General features: G+C 48.3%; 1 protein-coding gene across 1 annotated transcript; it reads left to right on the plus strand.

The window, feature by feature from the left end:
• The first annotated feature begins 104 nt into the window (after positions 1-104).
• On the plus strand, positions 105-22,807 carry LOC102460287 (retinol dehydrogenase 10-like). The gene is made up of 5 exons (XM_006132185.4): positions 105-560; positions 14,438-14,536; positions 18,204-18,349; positions 21,854-21,985; positions 22,642-22,807. Exons 1-5 carry the CDS (start codon positions 105-107, stop codon positions 22,805-22,807), a joined length of 999 nt encoding a protein of 332 aa, XP_006132247.2.
• Positions 22,808-23,303: the final 496 nt, after the last annotated feature.

Raw genomic sequence — 23,303 nt, forward strand, 5'->3', positions numbered from 1 at the left:
TCTTAATCTGCCATGTCCCTATGTACCTTATCTGGACTGTGCGGTCTGAGGCCTTCAGTATACTGACGTTCCACAGGCTGCTCCCATTTGAAAGCAAAAAAACAATGGGTGTGCTTGTAGATTTTCTGCTGCTCACAGCTAATGTTGTGGGCTACATAATCCAGTCCCTTGTGCGGTGGATAAAGAGGCCCACAGAGAAAAGGGTCACCAATGAAATATGTTTGATAACAGGTACAGCCAGCGCAAAAGGACTCGGTCGACTTTTTGCTTTAGAATTTGCTCAGAGAGGCGCGACGCTTGTCCTGTGGGATATAGATGCAGATGGGAATGAAAAGACGGCTGTGCAGGTGAGGGAGCTGGGAGCCAGGGCTTATGCTTATACCTGTGATGTGAGCCAGCGAGAGGATGTCTACAACACAGCACAGAGAGTACGGCAGGAAGTAGGAGATGTCACCTTCCTGATCAATAATGCTGGGGTTGTTGCCGGGAAACCCATCCTGCAGTGCTCAGATGAACTCCTGGAAAGGACCATGAAGACTAACTGCCATGCTCATTTCTGGGTAAGTGTCGGCACAGCAAACCAAAGGTAAGGTGATTGAGAGGCAGTGTGCACTTGGGCGTACAGCGCTGCCTTGGCGGTCTTGGTTTCTGTTTGTTACTGCCTCTAATCTGCTGTCTGACCTTAGAGAAATCACTTTATCTCAGTCTGCCTCTTTTGCTTGTCTATTTGTGCTCTTTATTAGAGAGACAAGGTGGGTGAGATAATGTCTTTTCTTGGACCGACTTCTGTTGGTGAAAAAGACAAGCTTCTGAGCTCTCACAGCACTTCCTCTGGTGTGCTCTTTGTGACAGAGACTGACTTAGTATTTGTTCAGGGATTTGGGACCAGGTGGGTTCCCTGTGTTTAGATTCTGACTTTGGATGATTCCCTACCAGTGCAACTAGTTGAGCTGGCTGTGCGGGAGGGGTGTGTGTGTGCTGGAGGACGACTCACAGAAGCATTCAACACTGAAGTGGTGGTTTAGTCTTTAAAGCACAAGACAGAGAGTGGAAGGAAAGGAATCAGTTGTGTGCTGTGACCTGGGCAAATCCGCAAGGACCAAATTTTCAAAAACGTCAGTGCAGGGCTTCTTAGACTTCATTGCACCATGACCCTCTTCTGACAACAAACATTACAACAGGACCCCAGGAGGGAGGAGCCTCACTCTGCCACCTCAGGTATGGAGTGTATGGCAGGGTGAAGCAAAAGCCCGAGCTCCTTTTTGGCCTGGGCAGGTGGCCCAAAACCCAGGACTTCAGCCCTGGCAGCCATGATGCTGTCACTTGAGCCCCAATGCTCAGGATGGAAGCCCCTGGGCTTGGGCTTTGACCCCAGAGGGTGGGGCTTGATTTTCAGCCCTGGGCCCCGGCAAATCTAAGCTCAGCCATGGTGACCCACTTTGGGGCTCTAACCCAGTGTGAGAACTGCTCGCACTCGCTACTTGTCCACAAATGAAACTTGTTTTCCGAGAAAGCTACTTCCACCATAGTTGGAAAGATCTGGTAAAAATGCCGATAGCTCATCTAAAGTGGCTTTTTTGTTTTAATCTTCTATTCAATTTTACACTGTTAAATTAGTACCAGGAATTCCTGTGTAGGGCATTCCAGATCTCTATAGCTTCAGAGGGATAGCCGAGTTAGTCTGTAACAGGAAAAACTTAAAAAACAACAAACAGACTAGTAGCACCTTAAAGGGTTAGCTCTTGGGGGGCCACTGCTCCTATATTTAACTGCACCTCTGCAGGTATTGGGCAGTCACACCTCTCCTTGCCTGTGGATCACTGTTTGCAGCCAGTGGGATTGGCGGAAAGCGGTACAGACCAGGACACTGCTTGCAGCTGTTCCCATTGGCCATAAAACTGCGCTATACAGCCTATGAGAGCTGTGATCACCCAATACCTGTGGAGGCACAGGTAAATATAAAGATGGGGTCCGGCCCGCAGGCTGGAAATTACCCACCCTCGATCTAATTCAACCCCAATAGATTATCACAAGCCTTCCTTCCTGAATGTGACTATGGACTCTGTTTATGGTCAAATATTTTACAGTCACTGTGCAGAACCTCAGGGACCCATGGGACATAGTTCAGGAGTTGATTGATTTTTCTGATTTGGATTCCCTCTCAGGATTGTTCTCATTTATATTGTAGTAGGATTTAGGAGGCCTAGTCTTGGACTAAGAGCCCCTTAGCACAAAGTATAAAAAAATACAATCCCTGACCAATGTTTCTTCTAATTCTGTAGTGTCCAGCATGCTAACCACTAGCCACATGTGGCCAGTTGTGTGTGGCTATTTGGCTGGTTGAGTGTGACTAGCTCACTATACTGCTTCGGAACTGGTTGGACACCACAGCTCTAATCTTTTTCATTCATTTGCAGAATTTTTCCATCCACGTGTGGAATAATTTTGTGCATGCCAAGGCCTGTGCAAAGGTGCACCAGAGTTCCCTCTAATTTTTTCCATCCATGTGTGGATTTTTTCCATCTTTGTGCAGAATAATTGTATGTGCACTGATGCATGTGCAAATGTGCACCACAATTAGAAACATAAAACCTAGATGTGGGAACTCTGCTAATCGGCTGGATGGCATTTGAATCTCTCCCTAGTAGTCAAGTGCACAGTTTACAGGGAATGCTGTCCCTGACCCATTAATTACAAACTTTCAAACTCACCCTCAGCAAAGTCCAGGCAAAATAAATAAATCCAATTTTCCAAATACACAAAACCAATATTTTGAATCTGTTTTATGTCAACCTAAAAGTGTTAATTTATGGACAAAGATGAAGTCCGAATGAATTTTCAAGACTTTGAAGTCTTGATAAGAGCTACATTTATTTAGTGGAGATATTTCTCCATTAAATAACTCGACTCTTCTCAGGAGAAAGGCATCTACCTTCAATGAGAACAATGTGCTTCGGAAGTTGCATCAGTGATTTTATAACCATAGATTCACCTTAGTCATGGGAAAAGAAGGGTTACTTACCTGTAACTGTTGTTCTTCGAGATGTGTTGCTCATGTCCATTTGAATTAGGTGTGTGCACCGCATCTTCCGGAGTGTTTTCCCTAGTGGTACCCGTAACGCCGGCAGGGCGCCCCCTGGAGTGGCACCGCCATGGCGGGGCATAAGTACCCCTGCCGGCACTTCCCCACCTTAGTTCCTTCTTGCCGAACACTCCAACGAAGGGGAGGTAGTGGGGGAATCGAATGGACATGAGCAACACATCTCGAAGAACAATAGTTACAGGTAAGTAACCGTTTTTTTCTTCTTCGACTGGTTGCTCATGTCCATTCGAATTAGGTGACTTCCAAGCCAACCTCACTTCAAGGAGGAGGGGTCGGAGCACTCAGAAAGAGAAGTCCACGAAAGTTGAACAATCCAAACGAATTTATTCAACTAAGCGAACACAGAAAACTGTAGAAAGTGCAATGTGACACAGATAAAACAAACATATTTACAAAACAGAGCTGAGGACCGCAGAGCCCAACCCTGCGTCCTCCCTAGCCTGCTGTGCCAGCGTGTAGTGCACTGTAAAGGTATGGAGCGACGACCATGTGGCTGCCCTGCAGATTTCAGAGATTGGAACCTGCGCCCCAAAAGCTACAGAGGACGCCTGCGCCCTGGTGGAATGTGCTGTAACCCGGGGCGGGACCTTCCCGGCCAAGGCATAACACTCCCTGATACACCAATTGGACAACCTCTGGGTTGATCTGAGGAGCCCTTTCATTCTGTCAGAGACAGCAATAAACAATTGTGTGGATTTGCAAAAGGGTTTAGTCCTATCAATATAAAAAGCTAGTGCACGTCTAGCATCCAGGGAATGGAGCACTTGCTCCTTAGGGGAGGCGTGGGGCTTTGGAAAGAAAACCGGGATGTAAATTTCTTGGGACAAATGAAACGGTGACACCACCTTAGGGAGAAAAGCTGGATAAGGGCAGAGCCTCACATTATTGTCAGTAAACACTAGGTAGGGCGGGCTTACAGTTAATGCCCTCAGCTCGGAGACCCTGCGAGCCGACGTAATGGTCACTGTGAATGTAACCTTCATAGAGAGGTGCTTCAAAGAACACGTGGCCAGCGGCTCAAAGGGGGGTGACACAAGTATAGGCAAAATGAGGTTAAGGTCCCAAGTGGGAAGAGGGGGGTCTAACCGAGGGATACAACTTATCCAAACCCTTAAGGAACCTTTTGGCCACAGGGTCAGAAAACAGAGAAACTCCTCCCGAGCCAACATGGAAGGAGGAGAGAGATGCCACATGGACTTTGATAGAGGAGGTAGAGAGGCTACTGGACCTAAGTTCAAAGAGGTAGTCCAGAATGGACGGGACAGGTGCATGGGACGGGTGCACTCCCCTTCTGGACGCCCAAGACGAGAAGTGCCGCCACTTGGCTGCGTACGACCACCTGGTAGACGGTTTCCTACTACTTAGGAGCACCATCTGTACCTCCTGGGAACATTCCTTTTCCGGTTGGGTCAGCCACGGATAAACCAGGCCATCAGGTGGAGAGAGCTGAGATTCAGGTGAACCATGGTCCCCCCCGTCTCAGGGTTGGGTCAGGAAATCCCGAACCGGCTGGAGCGTTACAGGCTCCTCGCTGAGCATATCCACCAGGATAGGGAACCAAAACTGCCTGGGCCACCGGGGGGCTATCAGGATGACCGTCGACCTGAAGGTCTTGACCTTGGTCAGAACCCTGCGAATTAGGGGAAACGGAGGGAAAGTGTAGAAGATGCCCGCCGGCCACGGCACGGTCATGGCATCCCCCCTGGAGTGTTCCCCCAGCCCCAACAGGGAGCAGTAGCTCCAGCACTTGGTGATGCGTGCCGAGGAAAAGAGGTCTAGTAGGGGGCAACCCCACCTGCGCAAGATCTGACAAAGTGCCGAATCCTTGAGAGACCATTCATGGGCTCCGACAGACTTGCTCAGAGCATCGGACAGCAGGTTTTTGCACCCCGGCAGGTACTCTGCCTGCAAAACTATGTCATGCTCTACGCACAGGTCCCAGAGGCGCAGAGCCTCGTGGCAGAGGGGAGGCGACCAGGCTCCCCCTTGCCTGTTGAGGTAAAACACAGCCGCCATGTTGTCCAGGCGGACCAGGACAGAGCGGCGAGAGAGCTTTGACAGGAAGGTCTCGCAGGCTCTCCTGACTGCCCTGAGCTCCCGGACATTTATGTGCAGAGCCCGCTCTGCAGGGGACCATAACCCCTGGGTCCTGTGACACCCCAGGTGCGCTCCCCAACCCAGGTCCGAGGCATCTGTGACCAGAGTGAGCGAGGGGAGAGGTACAGTGAACGGAACCCTACTGCACACCACAGCCTCCTGGGTCCACCATTGTAAGGAGGCTATCACCTCCGGAGGCACTGTGAGAACCGTGTCCCAGAGGCCCCTGGACTGGTTGAATGCTCTTGCCAACCAGGCTTGCAGAGGCCTGAGCCGCATTCGAGCATGGCGTACCACATACGTTCACGCCGCCATGTGTCCCAACAGCCTCGAGCAGACCTGGGCGGTCGTGATGGAGAACCGGGTTAACTTGGAGACCAGCTCCACTATGGACAGAAACCTGGTTCTGGGGAGGAGTGCTCTCGCCACCCTGGCATCCAGGAAGGCACCTACTAATTCGATGTGCTGGGATGGAGTCAACAATGACTTTTCCTCATTTAGCATGAGCCCCCAGCCTTACGAAGAGGGCCCTTGTGAGGGAAACATGGGCCTCCACTTGTTTGTAGGAACGACCACGAATAAGCCAGTCGTCTAGGTACGGAAAGACGTGTACCCCTTTTGTGCGGAGAAATGCTGCTACGACTGCCATGCATTTTGTTAAGACCCTGGGTGCTGTTGAAAGGCCAAATGGGAGCATTGTAAATTGGAAGTGACATCAGGAAACAATAAAACGGAGAAACCTCCTGTGGCTGGGTCTTATTGCCACATGGAAGAGAGCGTCCTTGAGATAGAGAGTTGCGTACCAGTCTCCTAACTGTAAAACTGGGATAACTGAGGCCAGGGTTACCATTCTGAACTTGGATTTCACCACCGTCTTGTTGAGGTCCCTGAGATCTAAGATGGGACGAACCCTGCCCTTTGGTTTTGGGACAACAAAATACCGGAGTAAAACCCTCTGCCCCTCAGATGCGAGGGGACCCTCTCCACAGCTCCCTGTTTGGGGCGCGCTAGCACCTCCTGACGGAGGATGCCGTTGTGAGAGGTGTCCCTGAAAATGGACGGGGCGGGCAGGTTGGAAGAGGGCGAGCCCAGGAAGGGAACAGTATAGCCATTTCTGACTATTTTTAGAACCCAGGCATTGGTGGTGATTTCTGTCCAGGCGTGGGCAAACCGGGATAACCTGGCCCCAAATGGGGGGCCAGGGTGGGAGGCTGGTGCACGACTCTCTAGGAGCCCGTCAAAACTGGTGCTTGGGCTGCTGAGAGGAGCCTTGACCAACGCCACGGGGGTTGTCCCCTCTCGGGCGATGTCGACAACCCCTTGCGGATGAGGGGCCCGCAACCGCCCCCGCACCCCCACTGGGGGCATGAGGACGGCGTCTCCAGTAATCCCCACGGGGGACCTGGGACTGCATTCTCCTCTGCTGTCTGTAGGGCAGCTGACGACGCTGAGGGGCCGGCGTGTGAATCCCCAAGGACCGGAGAGTAGACCTCGTGTCCTTAAGCGTATGGAGCCTGGAGTCCGTTTGCTCCGAAAACAAGGCTTTTCCGTCAATCGGCAGGTCCTGGATCGTGGTTTGGATGTCCGGAGATATCCCAGACACCTGTAGCCAGGCACCACGGCGCATAACCACACCTGATGCCATGGTGCGGGCTGCAGAGTTAACAGTGTCCAGGGAAGCCTGAAGGGCCGTGCAGGCAATGGTTCTGCCCTCCGAAGTCATGGCCGCAAACTCCTGACGGGTCTCGGCAGACAGTTTATCCTTATGCTTATAATACTTGGCAGGCCATGGATAAGTTTGACGACTCAGCATCGCTTGCTGGTTCGCAATGCGGAGTTGCACTCCGCCAGTGGCATACACCTTATGGCCCATCAGGTCCAGGCGTTTAGGCTCCCTAGCTTTCGGGGACGGCCCCAGTTGGGGGAGCCTCTCCTTTTGAGCCGCAGCCTGAATGACCAAGGACCCCGGGACAGGTTAGGAGTACAGGTGTTCATGTCCCGACTGGGGAGCGTAATAGCGGCTCTCGACTCCCTTTAAGGTAGGGGTCAGGGTCGCCGGGGTCTGCCACAGGGCATTAGTAATCTTGGCCATGGATTTATTAAGTGGCAACGCCAAGTGGGCGGGCGCATCGTCCAAGAGGATGTCAATCATGGGATCCATGTCCTCCACTACTGGCTCCACTGGGACACCCAGATTGGAAGCCAGACGCCTAAGTAGCTCCTGATGCGCTCCAGTAGTCAGACTCAGGCCAGGGAGGCGCAGATGATGAATGTCCTGCCACCAAGGAGGGAGCAAACCTGGCCATAGACTCGGGTTTGCCCACGTCCGCGCGATGAGGGCGTGCCGGCCTGGGAAAACCGGTGCCGGTTGCAATGCCTGTTGTGGCACCAGGAGGACGGGTCCCGGTGCCGGGAGTGGAGCCGGTTGCGGCACCGAGAAAAATGGTCCCGGTTGTGGTGCCGCCCCGGAACATAGCTGCGGTGCCGAAGTCGGAATTGGTTGCAAGACGAACCCTGAAGTCACCGGTGATGGTGGAACTGGCATGGCCCATCGGGTCAATGCCGGTGCCTGTAACGGTGCCGAAACTTGCATCGGTGCTGAAGAAGCTGATGCTGAAGGGCCCGGTGCCGACGACAAACGGGACCCCGGGAAAGCTGCTCAGCACTGGTACCGATGATGGTGCCGTAGACGGTGCCTCAAGGCCTGGGTGATACGGCACCGGAGCAGCCAAGACGGGGTCTGGAAGAGGTCCCAGCATCAAGGGAGGTTGACTCCGGTCGAGCGCCAAGTGAAGCCTGGTGACCTGCGTCGAGGCCAGCACCGATGTGGAGGCAAGCGGTACTGGTCCCGCAGGGGACGGTCCCACTGCATAAGCGACTGGTGCCGTCCGGTTGTGCCGGTGCTGAGGCGAAACCGGTGCCAACATGGCCTCCAGCGTAGGTAACCTTGACTTCTCCACCTCAACCGACGACGGAGGGGAGGTAGTGAGGCTAATAAGGTCATGAGCCGCCTCAAAAGTGTCTGGCGTGGAGGGGCAGTGTGAGGGTAGTTGCCCTGGACTGGATGGGCGTCCCGCTCACTTACGCCGCACCGTGGTGGATGAGGAGGTGCGCACTGGAGACCCGGCACTGTGGTGTAGGCCCGACTTGGACTTCCGGCTCGGAGACCTACCACGGGACGTTCCTGACCTCTTCGGTGCTGGGGAGTGAGACCAGTGCTGAACCCTCAACACCGAGGCTCGGTCTCGAGATGGGGCATCACACATGGACACCGGTGCACTGCGCACCGCAGAGTGTCCAGTCGGTGCTGGCTGTAAAGCCGCCTCCATGAGAAGTTTTAGACGAGAGTCTCTCTCCCTCTTAGCGCACGGCTTAAACGTCTGGAAGATGGCCCTCACCCAGACACTTCAGACAACTGTCGTGAGGGTCTCCTTTGGGCATAAACTTTGCGCAGACAGCACAAGCCTTAAAGCCTTGTGGCCCTGGCATTCCTCGCCCCCGAAGGGGGAGAAGAAAACAAAGAGACACTATCTAACTAATTGAACTATTTAGAACTATCTACAATGCTAAGAGAAACGGGAACCATTAACTGAACTAACAGAGACACGCTCCAACGACCGTCACGGGCGGTAAGAAGGAACTGAGGTGGGGGAGCGCCAGTAGGGGTACTTATGCCCTGCCATGGCAGTGCCTCTCCAGGGAACACCCTGCCGGCGCTACGGGTATCTCTAGGGAAAGCGCTCCGAAAGACGCGGTGCACACGGTGCGCACACCTAATTCGAATGGACATGAGCAACCACTCAAAGAAGAACTGACGGGTCGTGCATATGTTGCGGAAGTGCCTTCAGAGGGCCAAATGGCATCACTGAAAACACACTGAGGGTATTTCTAAGTCTTCTGCTTTGCTTGTGTAGCTTGAGCGCAGCTGTTTGTGTTTAGAAAGGTCAGGCAAGCAGAGTGTTCCCCTCCTGGCGATAACATATACATGACACGGTGGTTTCCAAGGTAGAACTCTGAGCTGCTTCCCAGAATTTCCCTGATGAATGAAACCTAAGCTGGTGGCCAGGCTAAGATCAACAACAAAAGAGTTGTTGTTGAAGGGCTAGTGCAACATAGGACAGCAAGGGGGAAAGCTGTCTCGGCCTCATGTCTTTGAGCATGTCTGTTTGAGAAGCAGAGTGGTCTATTGGAACAAACAAAGGATTAGGAAGTGAGCAGTTCTAGGTCCCACATCCCACTCATGTCACTGCTCTGTGCCTCAGTTTCTCTCTGTGTAAAATGCTCATTGGTCCTGCTGAGTAACCAAATGCTCAGGTCTACTATGTTAAATGAAGTGTGAGCACCGTTTGATTGCCACACTGGTTTCTCAACCCAAACACCCAGCCTCTGTTTCACAATTTTGATTCTGGTGACAGCGGCCAAACCAAAAACAACATGAAGAAAAGTATGTCCTGAAGCCTTAGTTGGGAGGATGGTTTAAGGATGTTATTTAACATCAAGAAGACAAGAGTGCAAGAAGATATCCTGCAAACGTATGAACTAGACTGAAAATATACTAGTTCTCTCCAGTAGGGGTGTAATAATATAGTCAATTAACCGATTAATGGAAAAGCAAAAGCTTATAGGTTAATACTACAGGCAACATGCATTTCCCTTCCCCTCCCCCCATCTGTAAATTTAGCAGCAGGCTGGCCAGCAGCCCAGCTCAGTTCTGGCTTTTGATGAGTCCAGGTCCTACCCCTGCTGCGGATCTGCATTTAAAGTGTATTAGAAACCAGACAGGTAAGCAGCCCGATTCAGTTCCGGCTCATGCTGGGTCTGGGAGCTCAGACCCCCACAAAGAGGGGCTGCTGCCACCCATGCTGCTGCCTCTTTATCAGAGGCAGCAGCACAGGGCGACAAGCAGCTGGTCTGTGAGGGGATCTGGTTTTTAAACTGGCTTCCCTCATGGACCAGCTTCCACCTGATACAGAGGCACTGGCTGCCAGCCTGGTCCCCCAGGAACTATAGAATAATTGACTGATAAGAATTCTTGAGATTAATTGACTTTTCAATTAACCGATATTTAACATCCCTACTCTCCAAAGAGCTAGCCAGAGGAGAAACCCGAGGGTATGTCTACACTACAGAGTTAGTTCGAACTAACGGACGTTAGTTCAAACTAACTTTCATAGGCGCTACACTAGCGCTCCGCTAGTTCAAACTTAATTCGAACTAGCGGAGCACTTAGTTCGAACTAGGTAAACCTCATTTTACGAGGATTAAGCCTAGTTCGAACTAGCTAGTTCGAATTAAGGGGTGTGTAGCCCCTTAATTTGAACTAGTGGGAGGCTAGCCCTTCCCAGGTTTCCCTGGTGGCCACTCTGGCCAACACCAGGGAAACTCTATTGCCCCCCTCCCGGCCTTGGACCCCTTAAAGGGGCACGGGCTGGCTATGGTGCCCGTGCCAGGTGCAAGCCTGCCAGCACCCAGCCAGCAGACCCTGCACCTGGCACGGCTCGAGCCAGCCACCCGATGCCCCCCAGCCCTCCCCCTTTTCCTGGGACCAGGCTGGCGGCTCCCGGGAGCTTGCCCGGGACCGCAAGAGGCAGGCACCTGCCTGGGCTAGTGCGGAGATCGTGGACTTCGTCCACGATCTCCGCACTAGGCACAGGAAAGTGGCCGTCTAGGGTAGGAGAGCTGCCAGCCTGGCCACCCAGGAGCAGGTGTGCATGAAAATCAAGGGGGTCCACTGAGACCCCCGACCCTGAGTCCTGAGCTTACAATGGCCGTCCTGGGTCAGACCAAAGGTCCATCTAGCCCAGTAGCCTGTCTGCCGACAGCAGCCAACCCTAGGGACCTTGGAGGGGATGGACCGAAGACAGTGACCAAGCCATTTGTCTCGTGCCATCCCTCTCCAGCCTTCCATAAACCTTGGGCAGGGACACGACTCCTACCCCTTGGCTAATAGCACTCCATGGACCCAACCTCCATGACTTGATCTCACTTCCCTTTAAACTCTGTTCTAGTTGTAGCCTTCACAGCCTCCTGCAGCAAGGAGTTCCACAGGTTGACTCTTTGCTTTGTGAAGAACAACTTTCTGTTACTAGTTTGAAGCCTGCTACCCATTCCTTTCCTTTGGTGTCCTCTAGTCCTTCTTTATGGGAACTAATGAAGAACTTTTCTGTATGCACCCTCTCCACCCCACTCATGCTTTTAGAGACCTCTATCCTGTCCCCCCTCTGTCTCCTCTTTTCTAAGCTGAAAAGTCCCAGTCTCTTTAGCCTCTCTTCATATGGGACCTGTTCCCAACCCCTGATCATTGTAGTTGCCCTCCCCTCTCCCAGCCTCTCTCTTCCCCTCTCCCACCTCCTTTTCCCAGTCTCCCCCAGTTTTGTTCAATAAAGACAGATTCCATTTTTGAACACAATTGTCCTTTATTTTGTACATCAGGAAGGGGGGCTAGGGAAGGGTAAGTGGAAGGAGGTGAGGGAGGAATGGGGTACGCGCCCCCGATGGGGAGGACTGGGCAGGCTCTGCGGGCTTCTGGGGGTGGAAGCTCTCCTGCAGCCCCTCAATTGCCCCCTCTCCCCAGATGGCAGCCTGCGGCAAGTGCAGCCGGGCTGATGGCCGAGTGCTGTGATGTGCCCACTGTGGGCACTCCGGGCACTCCAAGCCAGGACTGCTTTGCAAGCAGGGCACCCCTGAGAACTGTCTGTCCGGGGTGGGGGTCAGGTCCCTTTAAGCGCAGCCCTCGGCTAGCCTGAGGCAGCATCTCCACGCTCTGAGTCCTCCTCTGATGCCCTGCCGGCACTGCTTCCGGCCATCCTTAAGCCCGGTTCAGGGTCCACTTAATGTGGACATGCTAGTTCGAATTAGCAAAACGCTAATTCAAACTAGTTTTTAGTTCTAGACGCGTTAGTTCGAAATAGCTTAGTTCGAATTAACTAATTCGAACTAAGTTAGTTCGAACTAACTCTGTAGTGTAGACATACCCCAAGAGAGGTATCTTGAGTTTGTCCTGTCTGAAACAACATAGCTTATGTGGTTCCATCCATCTTACCTAGGGATACAGTGCTGAGTGCATTTAGGCATTATGCAAAATGTTGTATTCTGAAACTGCCCAATTACATTCTGGTAACAGTTGTTGTTCAGTGTATGATTTGTGGTTGTAGGCAGCTAATTCTGGAAAGTAGCTTATCAGTCACGGACTTGAGGAATGAGGTCTGGATCCCATTGATCCCAGTTTCACAGGACCCAAAGATGAAAAGACAACCCGAGGAAGGATATTTTAAGAGGATTACAGAGAAAACTAATCTTGTTACCCAGCAAAACCATCTCACGTGTGCAACTGAAAAGGAACTTTAAATGGGCATCAGTGTTTCCTAAATTGGCAGGAAAGGGAAAGTAGGAGAGGCTAAGAAAATCAAACAAATGGCTGAGATACAGCTATATGTTGCTTGGAGTTACCTGATCTCCCTTGGTCACATTCAGATTTTTTCATAGAAATCTCTTTGGCCAAAGCACTGTTTAAATACGGTTTCTGGATTGACTTTGAGTTGATTTTAGTAGGGCCCTTCTAAAGGCAGTTTGTAAGTGCATGATAGATAGCTGGGACCCACCTTAGCTCCCATTGTTTTTCATTTCTGGATGCAGACAGAGCTCTTCTCTGAGAGCATCAGTGGCTTCCAGCCAGCCCATGAAAGCTTTGCTGGGTTCCGGCCATTTATCAGTGCATTAGCCAACAGAACACATCTCCCAGATGACAGCCGCACCATTATCGGAGTTCTCACTTTTGTGGCAGGGGTGCTTTTTGCACAGCACTGCAAGGTAAAGATGATTCTGGGCTGCGTCTTCAGTTAACATTTTAGCTTGGCCTACATTAGAGATTCTTGCTCTCCTGCCAGTGCATCTCCACCAGTCCGAGCTGTGATAGAAGTGGCGGCTGGCATTGGAACCCCTGTATTGTCCAAGCCTGTACAGAGCAGTTCTAACCAATGGGATGGATAAAAGAATGCTGGAGGTCTGTAATTACACTAATGCTCCCATTGAAGGCCACATTATGCAAATACTCTTTCTGCTTTAAAATATGGAAAACCTTCATTTGCATCTGAACTTTAAACGGATGCGTTTTCAATAATCTCTGAATGTGATCTCCCCTCCCCTGTACTGACAGACTGTCGTTCTTTTCCTCGGGTGCACAAATAAGCATTAATCAAACAAGAAAACCTTCTGATTTACAAAAATGGAGGACACTGGTTTCTGTGGGATCCTTATGAATTTAGTATGTAAATGGCCAATAGCTAGATATCGGCTTGAACCTGAACCCTGGATCTCAGTTTCCCCAAATTTGGATGGAGTTGAGATCAAAACAGTTTGGCCTCTGTGTAACATAATGAGCTAAATCAAAACCTCAGAGCCTACATTGCCCAAACATTGGGCAAGTCCAGGTTGTAATTTTGTAGTCCAAACCCATCTGCCTGATGTTGAATCACATGCATCATTGACTGGAAAGCCATGAAAAAAATCTCTGTGAAATCAGCAACGCTGCTAAGGGGCTCTGTGAAATGTTGATACAAATATACAAATACACCAATCAGCACATCTCCAGCATATTGGAAAAATCTCCATGCAGCTGCCAAATCAGAAACAAGAAAATTGCAAATGCCTAAGATCTTGACTCCACATAACGGAATCAAGGCCAGTAAATGAAGCTGCTTCTCTGGAGTAAAAGTTGAGCCATGAGTCTTTTGAGCTGCAGCTAGGGTTGCCAGATGGTCTCCTAAAAAGTACCAAACACGTGGTATTTTCTTGGTCGATTAAAAAAAAAAAAAAAACGCACGATAAGCAGCCCCACCTCCCAGCTGGGACTCCCAGCCACTCCCCCGCCCCCGCCAGGCTTCTGCGCAATCACACGTTCCTAGCGCCCATCGTGGCCCCGCCTTCCAGCTGCTCCTCCCACCCACGCCAGGCTTCCGTTCAGTGCGCAGCCAGAAAAATCAGAGAATATCGGACAGTGCACATGTCCGGTATTCTCTGATTTTTTTTTACCGACAAACAGCGCAAATACCAGACTGTTTGGTAGAATACCAGACACTTGGCAACCCTAACTGCAGCTAAGAATAGCAATAAATGTGTGAGCCAGCAGAACATCAGTACAACAGACCTTAAAGGACAGTACCTGTATGCAGCTTAGGTGTGCAAGTGTAGTAGGCTAGTGGTACACATGAATAAGCTCTCTTCCTTCTTTCCATGCAGACTGTCAAGGCTTTCATGCCAAAAATGATGGAGATGGACCACGGCCACATTGTGACTGTAGCAGGATGCTTGGGCCTCTTTGCAACAGCTTACATGGAGGTCAGTACCTATGACTCACCATAGAAGCAGAGCTCTCAGAGCAAGATCAAAGTGGGGGCTTTTCTTTGACTTTAAATTCTCCCTAGAGACTGGCTATGTCTAGATTACATCCCTTTTTCAATAAAAGGGATGTAAATTAGACATATCAAAATTGTAAATGAAGGCGGGATTTGAATTTCCCGCGTTTTATTTACATAATGGCGGCCGCGGCTTTTTTTTGAAACCTCATTACAGGATCTTTCGAAAAGGGGCATTTATTTTGAAAGATCTCTGTCTTAACCGTGGTTTTTTTTGAAAAGCGGCTTTCCGAAAAAAGCCGTGGCCACCATTATGTAAATGAAGCGTGGGAAATTCAAATTCCGCCTTCATTTACAATTTCAATATGTCTAATTCAATAAAAGGATGTAAACTAGACATATCCAGACAGTCAAACGTTTGAGGGCTTACTCTCATGGGGTGCTGAGCACCTTCCCATAGCAGGCAGTCTCAATGGAAGCGCCGCACCTTGCACAAGTGTGTGCTTTAAAATGCATCGGAATGTTTTTAAGCTTTCCCCAAGTGGCGGGAGCAGGTAATGCTCAGACATAGAAACTGTCAAGTCAAGGTCCAGTTTGGTTACTAGACTCCACTTTTTTCTTTCAGCACACAGCAATTTCTAAGGCTACGTCTAGACTGGCATGATTTTCTGGAAATGCTTTTAACGGAAAAGTTTTCCGTTAAAAGCATTTTTGGAACAGAGCGTCTAGATTGGCACGGACACTTTTACGCCAAAGCACTTTTGGCGGAAAAGCGTCCGTGCCAATCTAGACGCGCTTTTCCGCAAACAAGCCCCAATCGTCATTTTCGCGATCGGGGCTTTTTTGCAGAAAAAAAATCTGAGCTGTCTACACTGGCCCTTTTGTGCAAAAGTTTTGCCCAAAAGGACTTTTGCCCGAATGGGAGCAGCATAGTATTTCCGCAAGAACACTGACAATCTTACATGAGATCGTCAGTGCTTTTGCGGAAATTCAAGTGGCCAATGTAGACAGCTGGCAAGTTTTTCCAGAAAAGCGGCTGGTTTTCCAGAAAAACTGGCCAGTCTAGACACAGCCTAACTGTTTAGCAGTTGTATTTAATTTCATGGGTGTTTCCCCCCTTAAACGTATTGTGGTTGATAAAACAGAAAGCATCACTAGGGTAGATTAGTGGCCTGAGCACAGCGCTGGGATACTTTGGAGTTCTAATACCACCTCTGACACCGATTCTGAGGGGACCTTGGGTAAACTACTTAACCCTTTCAAGCCAGTTTCCTTAGATCTAAATTGCAAATAATCATTATCTCATCAGAGGCCAGTGGAAAGCCTTCCAATGCTATGTCAACATAGAATTTCTTGTTGGGTTCTAGACATATGGTTCTGTATTCCCAAATCATAGCACTTATTTTCCTCATCTTTAGGACAGAGATAACAATGCATATCTACTGGTTAAAGCACTGCGGAATAGACAGATGAAATGCAAATGTTATAACTGAAGACATCCAAATCCCATTGAACTTTAGTAGCATTTGGGCATCTAACTCTCTTGGTCTCCTTTGAAAATCCTTTTCCCTTTGACAATCCTAGTCATAGTTCATTGCATTGTACACTGTTCTCCTGAGGACAGGGTGACCTTTGTTAAAAAGTTGGCAGCATATGAAAATTAAATATCAGCAATTGTCATCTTTGGCAAGTGACCCGACTATTCTCTCAGCATGTTTCAAATGTGTGCCGTGCAGTTCAGTCCATTATCCATATTAAAAAAGTGGGAGGTTTGAGAGATCTGCTTATCACAAGAGCCGATTGGTGCTAAAACTTTGAAACATTCTCAGCCGCTGAAAAGGGGGGCACTCAAGTGAGAGCAAATTACCTGGAATGTACAGTAAAAATAGCTCATGAACTAGATATTTGTTAGTATCTAAGGTGCCACAGGACTATTCCGTTTTAAAGTTAGAAGGGTAGCCATGTTAGTATATGAGACAGTAAAAATGGGACATTTGATGCTAATGACAAGGCCTTCAGAAACAATCTGACAGCCCAAACTAAATAAGGGGTGGAAAATGAGGTCCCTGAAATTAAGAAAAAAACCCAGTATAATTACAGGATTTGTATGCATCCCTTTAAAGAGCCGTGACAATATGGATTAGGCATTTGGAAAGTATTACAGAAGCAATGTTAGTGCTGTGGTCAGATTTAAAAAGCTAAACTGATGGTGTAAATACACCTCACTCTTCAGGTCTGTACTGACCTGATTTGTATGGGGAAGTGAGGTTCACAACTATGCACATTTTTGCAAACAAAACAGCACATCTAAGCACTAAAAACACCTGGCTCTGAGTCAGATCCAAGCCAAACGAAAATCTCCCATTGGGTTTTAGATCTCATCCTTAATTCATTGGCAGCTGTAGTTTATCAGCAGGCATTGCTAGTAAAAGACATTTATCTGGGGGGGCAAAGACAGACAGTCTCCTGGATCAAAGAGAGATTATAGGACAATATGGTAAATTAAAAAGGAGTTTAAATCAGAGATAAAAAGGAAAATGTTTTGAGTGCAGGAACTCATTGAAACATACGACTGCATCCTTATGTTCCAATTACTTGGGACATTTGTTTGGCCCAGAATACTATTACTGCTTTTTGACCTGGTTTGCCAGTCAAAGCTTGGACCCAGAAGATGTTCCAGCTATGAGCAGAAATTAATGATAGAGTCTGGTGTTTTCTTTGATGCTTTTTATTTTTTAAATCCAGGAATGTACAAAGTCCTGCTTCTCCTAATGCAACAGGCACCAAAAAACCCCCAGAATAGCTTCTTTGCTCAGCCTCGATCAAGCCTCTTTAGCCAGCATCAGACCCAAAATCCCTGTCTTGCTTCTTCTAGGGACATACACCGTACTTCTCCAGGCTCTCCCTCTCTCACAATATACGTGCTTCAGTTTCTGTATGTTCTCTGAATTTGTCTGCACTTCAGTTTGTACGTTGGTCAAACAGTACCCAGTCTAACCCTCCACCCGCACAGGGCTAGTTTCTGGCCAGACTCTTTTATGCCTTCTTTCAGGTGATGCCCCTTAGAGCTGTTTCTTACAGCATTCACACTCGTCAATTTTAAAAATATTTTAACCCAATCCACAACAATACTGAAATTGACACATGGAAAACTAACCCAGGCACAAGAATCTGTTTTCAGCACACATTCACAGGAATGCTTTGGTTCAATGAGCAAAGTTGCTCTGTGAAGAGAAGCCAACCTACAGCACTCCCGTAGCTAAGCTAGCAATTACTGTCTACTACCAAAGGCCAGGTTTACACTAGGGGATACATTTAAATTAAGATACATGACTCCAGCTAAGTTGTGAAGCTGGAGTTGATGTACCTTGATTTGAACTTTGGTGCTTTCCTCACCACAGGTGGTCAATGGGAGAAATGCTCCCATCAACTTCCCTTATTCCTGGCAAAGAGTAGGAGTACCAGCATTACTGGGGGTACCCTCAGCATTTGATTTAGTGGGTCCTTACCAGACCCACTAAATCAAATGCCAGAAGATCAACCTCTGGCGCATCGATTCGCATGTAAGTATAGACATGGCCTAAGAGTGTTTCCAGTAAGAACAAGTTTCTTCCTTCACCTACCAGTAGGTAAAGCCTCATTTTCTGCAGGATTACTGTGCCAGCAAATTTGCAGTAGTTGGATTCCACGAAGCTCTTAGCCACCAGCTGAGAGCCAAGCGAGTCAATGGAGTGAAGACTACACTGGTGTGCCCCTCTCTTGTCAACACTGGCATGTTCACTGGATATAGAATCAGGTAATACCATTTACATTCAACTTGTTCAGACATTTCACACCTGTCCAGCTGCAACAAGGGTCAGTTCCTCAGTTGTTAGGGCATCTGAAAGAACACCTCCAGCTGACTTCGTAGCCAGCCAGAATCAGCAGACACCCCGTACACTTCATTGGTTCAGCCGCTCATAGAATGGAAGGATTAAACTTTCCTTTATTTAGCCTAGAGTACTTGTCCCTTCATGTTACTGAATTACAGGCAGTCCCCAGGTTACGTACAAGATAGGGACTGTAAGTTTGTTCTTAAGTTGAATCTGTATGTAAGTCGGAACTGGCGTCCAGATTCAGCCGCTGCTGAAACTGACCGCCAGTTCTGACTTACATACAGAATCAACTTAAGAACCCCAAGTCAGCTGCTGCTGAAACTGATCAGCAGCTGATTCCAGGAAGCCCAGGGCAGAGCAACTGTGCCTCCGGCTTCCTGTAGTCAGCACTGGTCAGTTTCAGCAGCGGCTGACTTGGGGACGTCTGGGGCAGAGCAGCTGGGGTGCTGCTGGGTTGCTCCAGTAGCACCGCTCCTCGGCGCTACTGGACCAACCCAGCAGCACCCCAGCTGCTCTGCCCCAGGAGTCCTGATTCAGCTGCTGCTGAAACTGACCAGCAGCGGCTGAATCAGGACCCTTGCGGCAGAGCAGCTGGGGTGCTGCCGGGTTGGTCCAGTAGTGCCAAGAGCGGCGCTGCGGGACCAACCGGCAGCGCCCCAGCTGCTCTGCCCCAGGGTCCACAACAAAAGCCTGGTCTGCTGGGGGGGGGCACACTAGCTGCACCCCCCCCCCCCCCAGCAGACCAGGGACACAGGGAGCAAAGCGATAGCGGGGGGTGCCTCGCCTCTGAGGCTTTGCTCTGGCGCGGGACTGCTTTGCTCCCAGTGCCCGTGGTTTGCTGGAGACAGTCCCCAGCAGACCAGGGGCACCGGGAGCAGCTTTTCTCGCCCCGGAGGTCGAGGTGGTGGGACCGCTGCCTGTGAGCTCCGGGGCGAGAAAGCCCCGTTCGTAAGTGCGGATCCGACTTATGTAAGTCGGGGACTGCCTGTACAGCAGTTTGGGTCACTGAGACAGCTAGAACACTGACATGTTATTCAGGGCAGACAGCACAATCAGAAGCTAAGGATGCCATCTCTTGATAAAAGTAGAGAACATTTTTACCTACAGACATGAAAGTAGAAACCAGAATTCTTCTGAGGTGTGGATGGAAAGAAGGGCTTCTGGAAGAAGAACCAGACTAGAAATGGATCCTTTAGAACAGGGGTTCTCAAACTTCATTGCACAATGATCCTCTTTCTGACAACAGAAGTTACTGCACGATCCCAAGGGGACACAAAGCCTAAGTCTACAGAACCTCATTTCTCAGGGGAGGGGGTGGAGAAGAAAGAAGCAAAGCTGAAACCCAAGGGCTTCAGCCTCAGGCAGGGAACCTATAACCTGAGTCTTGCAGCCCAGGGCTGAAATTCTTAGGTTTTAGATTTGCTAAAGTGGGTCACTGGCAGAATCAGGAATAGAAGAAGGGCATCTTGTCCCCCTGGACCTCTGCTATAATGTAGATCTGATCTCAGTTTGGAGAAATCCATCTTGGTATAGGCTTCCTCCCCTTATAGGAAGGGACTCCTTAGTCTCACGTTAGTGTATCATCATTCAATAGGTTCAGTCTAATTTTAAGTATGTTGAGGGAACAAGTGAATAGTGACAGCTTCTGCAATTCGTAAGTTCCAGAGTTTGCTACAATTCTCTACTAGTTTCTTGGCCATGTCCAATCATCATTCTAGACCAGTGATTCTCAAACTGTGTTGGGACCTAATTCCCTCATTTTTTCCATCCATGTTAGGAATAAATTTTATATGCTCTGAGGCATGTGCGGATGTGCACCACCAGTAAAACACATGCTGCCAGCTGTGGGAACTGTGGACGCTTTGCTAATCAGCTGGACAGCACCTGAATCTCTCCTGGGTGGCCACCCAAGCGCTAGGGAATGCCAGTTGGGAGCCTATTGGGGTTGCCAGGACTGGCCTAAACTTACTGGCTATGTCTAGACTGGCAAGTTTTTCCGCAAAAGCACCTGCTTTTGTGGAAAAACTTGCCAGCTGTCTACACTGGCCGCTTGAATTTCCGCAAGAACACTGACGATCTCATGTAAGAAATCAGTGCTTCTTGCGGAAATACTATGCTGCTCCCGTTCGGGCAAAAGTCCTTTTGCGCAAAACTTTTGCACAAAAGGGCCAGTGTAGACAGCTCATTTGTTTTCTGCAAAAAAGCCCCGATCGTGAAAATGGCAATTGGGGCTTGTTTGCGGAAAAGCGCGTCTAGATTGGCACGGACGCTTTTCTGCAAAAAGTGTGTTTGCGGAAAAGCGTCCGTGCCAATCTAGACGCTCTGTTCCGAAAATGCTTTTAACGGAAAACTTTTCTGTTAAAAGCATTTGTGGAAAATCATGCCAGTCTAGACGTAACCTTTAAGTGTGCTTTGCAGGGTTAGGGCCAGGAGGCAGGACTCCCCTTTCCTGCCAAGCTCATGTATAACTGAAGTTTAATGCTGAGCTCCTAATTTAGCTGCCCAAAGATGACGAGCCCCCTGTAGACTAGCTCAACTCATGTGGAGACCTTCAAAAAGAACTATTGCTTGGGTATGAGATACGTATGGCAAGATACTCACATATACTGTTTTTCCGCAAAAACTCTTGGAGCGTCCGCACCTGAAACATTTTTACGCAAAAAAATAAAAATCGAAAGAGCAGGGGAGTTTTTGCGCAATAGGGATTCCTCTATGAGGAATAACTCCTTTTTGTGCAAGAGCTCTTGTGCAAAAAAGGTGTGCGGGGACGGGGAACAGGGTTTTTTTGAGCAAAAAGAAGCAATTGAAAAAAAGCACAGGTGCCCTGGTGGCCATTCTGTAAATAGCAATCAGAGTTTCCTTTCGAGCATGCGTCCATGCAGTCTGGACACTCTTTTGCAAAAGCGCATTGTTTTGATCCGCTTTTACAGTGTGGATGAGCTCTTGCACAAGTAGTTTTTGCAGAACATCTCTTCCGCAAAAAGCTTCTTGCGCAAGAAACCTGCAGTCTAGACATAGCCTGAGAGTCAGTTCTATTCAATGGCATGTTGCAGGTGCTATCACGACTGCACAAAATCAAAGGCTCACTAAAAATGACAGTTTTGATGTTAGCATAATAGAAGGAACTGAAGGATTACTAGCAATAACCACTACCAGTCAGAGTTGTTCAAATTCATTTAAGCCAGGAACACCTGCAGTTGTACGTCACCAACAAAGGCTGTATCTGAGTTAATCATAAGAAGAGTTTGGCAGGCAAGACTCCTTGGTTCTTGAACAGCCCAGGCCCTACCTAAGAAGATGTAAAAGGAAATGTTGACACTTTTCCTTCATGCAATGGTGGTTTCAGCAGGGTTATAACAATCTCATTTTCTCCAAATTTCTGTTGATTTGTCTTTAAATGAAACTTTTCCCAATTGTTTGTCTAGGCAAGAGCTGGATGCTCTTCTTCCTTCATTACAACCAGGTAACTGTGTGAAGACAGCGATGAAAGGAATACTGAGTAACCAGCCCATAATATGTATCCCCCGAGCGATGTACTTTGCAGTCGTTTCCAAACAGTAAGTATTTCCTCTGAGAGCTGCAGCCACGTTAATTCATTTTAACAGCACTCTGTTTTAGGATGCAGTTAAAAGTGAACTAATTGTCTGTAGCATTGTCTGAGTGTCCCCAAATGGCTAGAACATTGATTTAATGAAAAAGCACATCAACCTTAGCACAGGGCATGTGTCTGCTCCTTGGGAAACCCTGTTCTTCCCTCTGCACAAAGATTACTTTAAATATGCAAGACGCTACACCTACACCTTATGTTTGAAATAGCAAATAGCATGGAGGTAAGAAATTTTAGAATAGGAGGCATGTAAAATAACCTGAAAAAGCCTTTGACAGAGTGTCAGCTAAATTACATTTAATGTTCAACAACTGTTAGCAATTTGGGGAACACGTCCTGAAATCTGACAAGATGGATTGTTTAATATGTCATAGCTTTTCCCTGCCTAATCCTATAAAATGTTACTGTATTAGAACAGTATTAGTAACCTAAGCTATTTTCTTTCTTTGGATGCAGAAGATAGCATAGAAACCCTCTTAAGTTTTGTTCACTTTTCAATACATTTAGATCTAGTCCACAGATTCAATCAAGGCGCTAAAATAATTAATTGAAGGATAAGCTGAGAAAATTAAAATCTTTTCCTAATTACTGAAACTTTATTTCCAGCCTCCTTCCATGGGATGTTCAAGTTCTTGTTTACAAGTTTTTGGGTATTGATAAGTGCATGTATCCATTCGTTAGACAAAGGAGAAGAGAAACATCATCTGATAGCAACAGGAAGATGAAGAGTGGTACTTGCACAAATGTAACAGCTTCAGGAACACTTTCTTAATCTAAACTTAGCTGGGAAAACCTGCTGAATAAAATCACTTCCATGTAGAAGCGCTTAGAGGTAGCATCTTCTATTGATCCATACTTGCTCTTTTGGTCAACATCTGAAGGCTCTCAGAAGAAATCTGATGACACCAAGCATTTATATAATAGCTACTACTCACTGAAAAGGACCAGATGAATGGTATAAATACATATGTAAGAATCTGATTTTTGGCTCCTTTGCTACACTTAGGCACATTTGATAACCCCATCTTTTAGTCTTATTCATAAGAGCAGGAAAATATTGCCATAAATTAGCAAATATAGCCCGTGGGTTATCCATGTTTTTACCTACCACGCACCCACACCCGTGGGGTATATATGTCCACGTCTTATGCAATTTGATTTTTACTCATATTACAAGATGACAAGATCAACATAATAAAATCAGCATCTTCGATTTAATAATAATTTAATAAGAGTGGCAATGTTGTGTTTACTAAAATAAAATAAGA

The sequence above is a fragment of the Pelodiscus sinensis genome, chromosome 18, assembly GCF_049634645.1.
Source record: "Pelodiscus sinensis isolate JC-2024 chromosome 18, ASM4963464v1, whole genome shotgun sequence".
Taxonomy (NCBI): Eukaryota; Metazoa; Chordata; order Testudines; family Trionychidae; genus Pelodiscus; species Pelodiscus sinensis.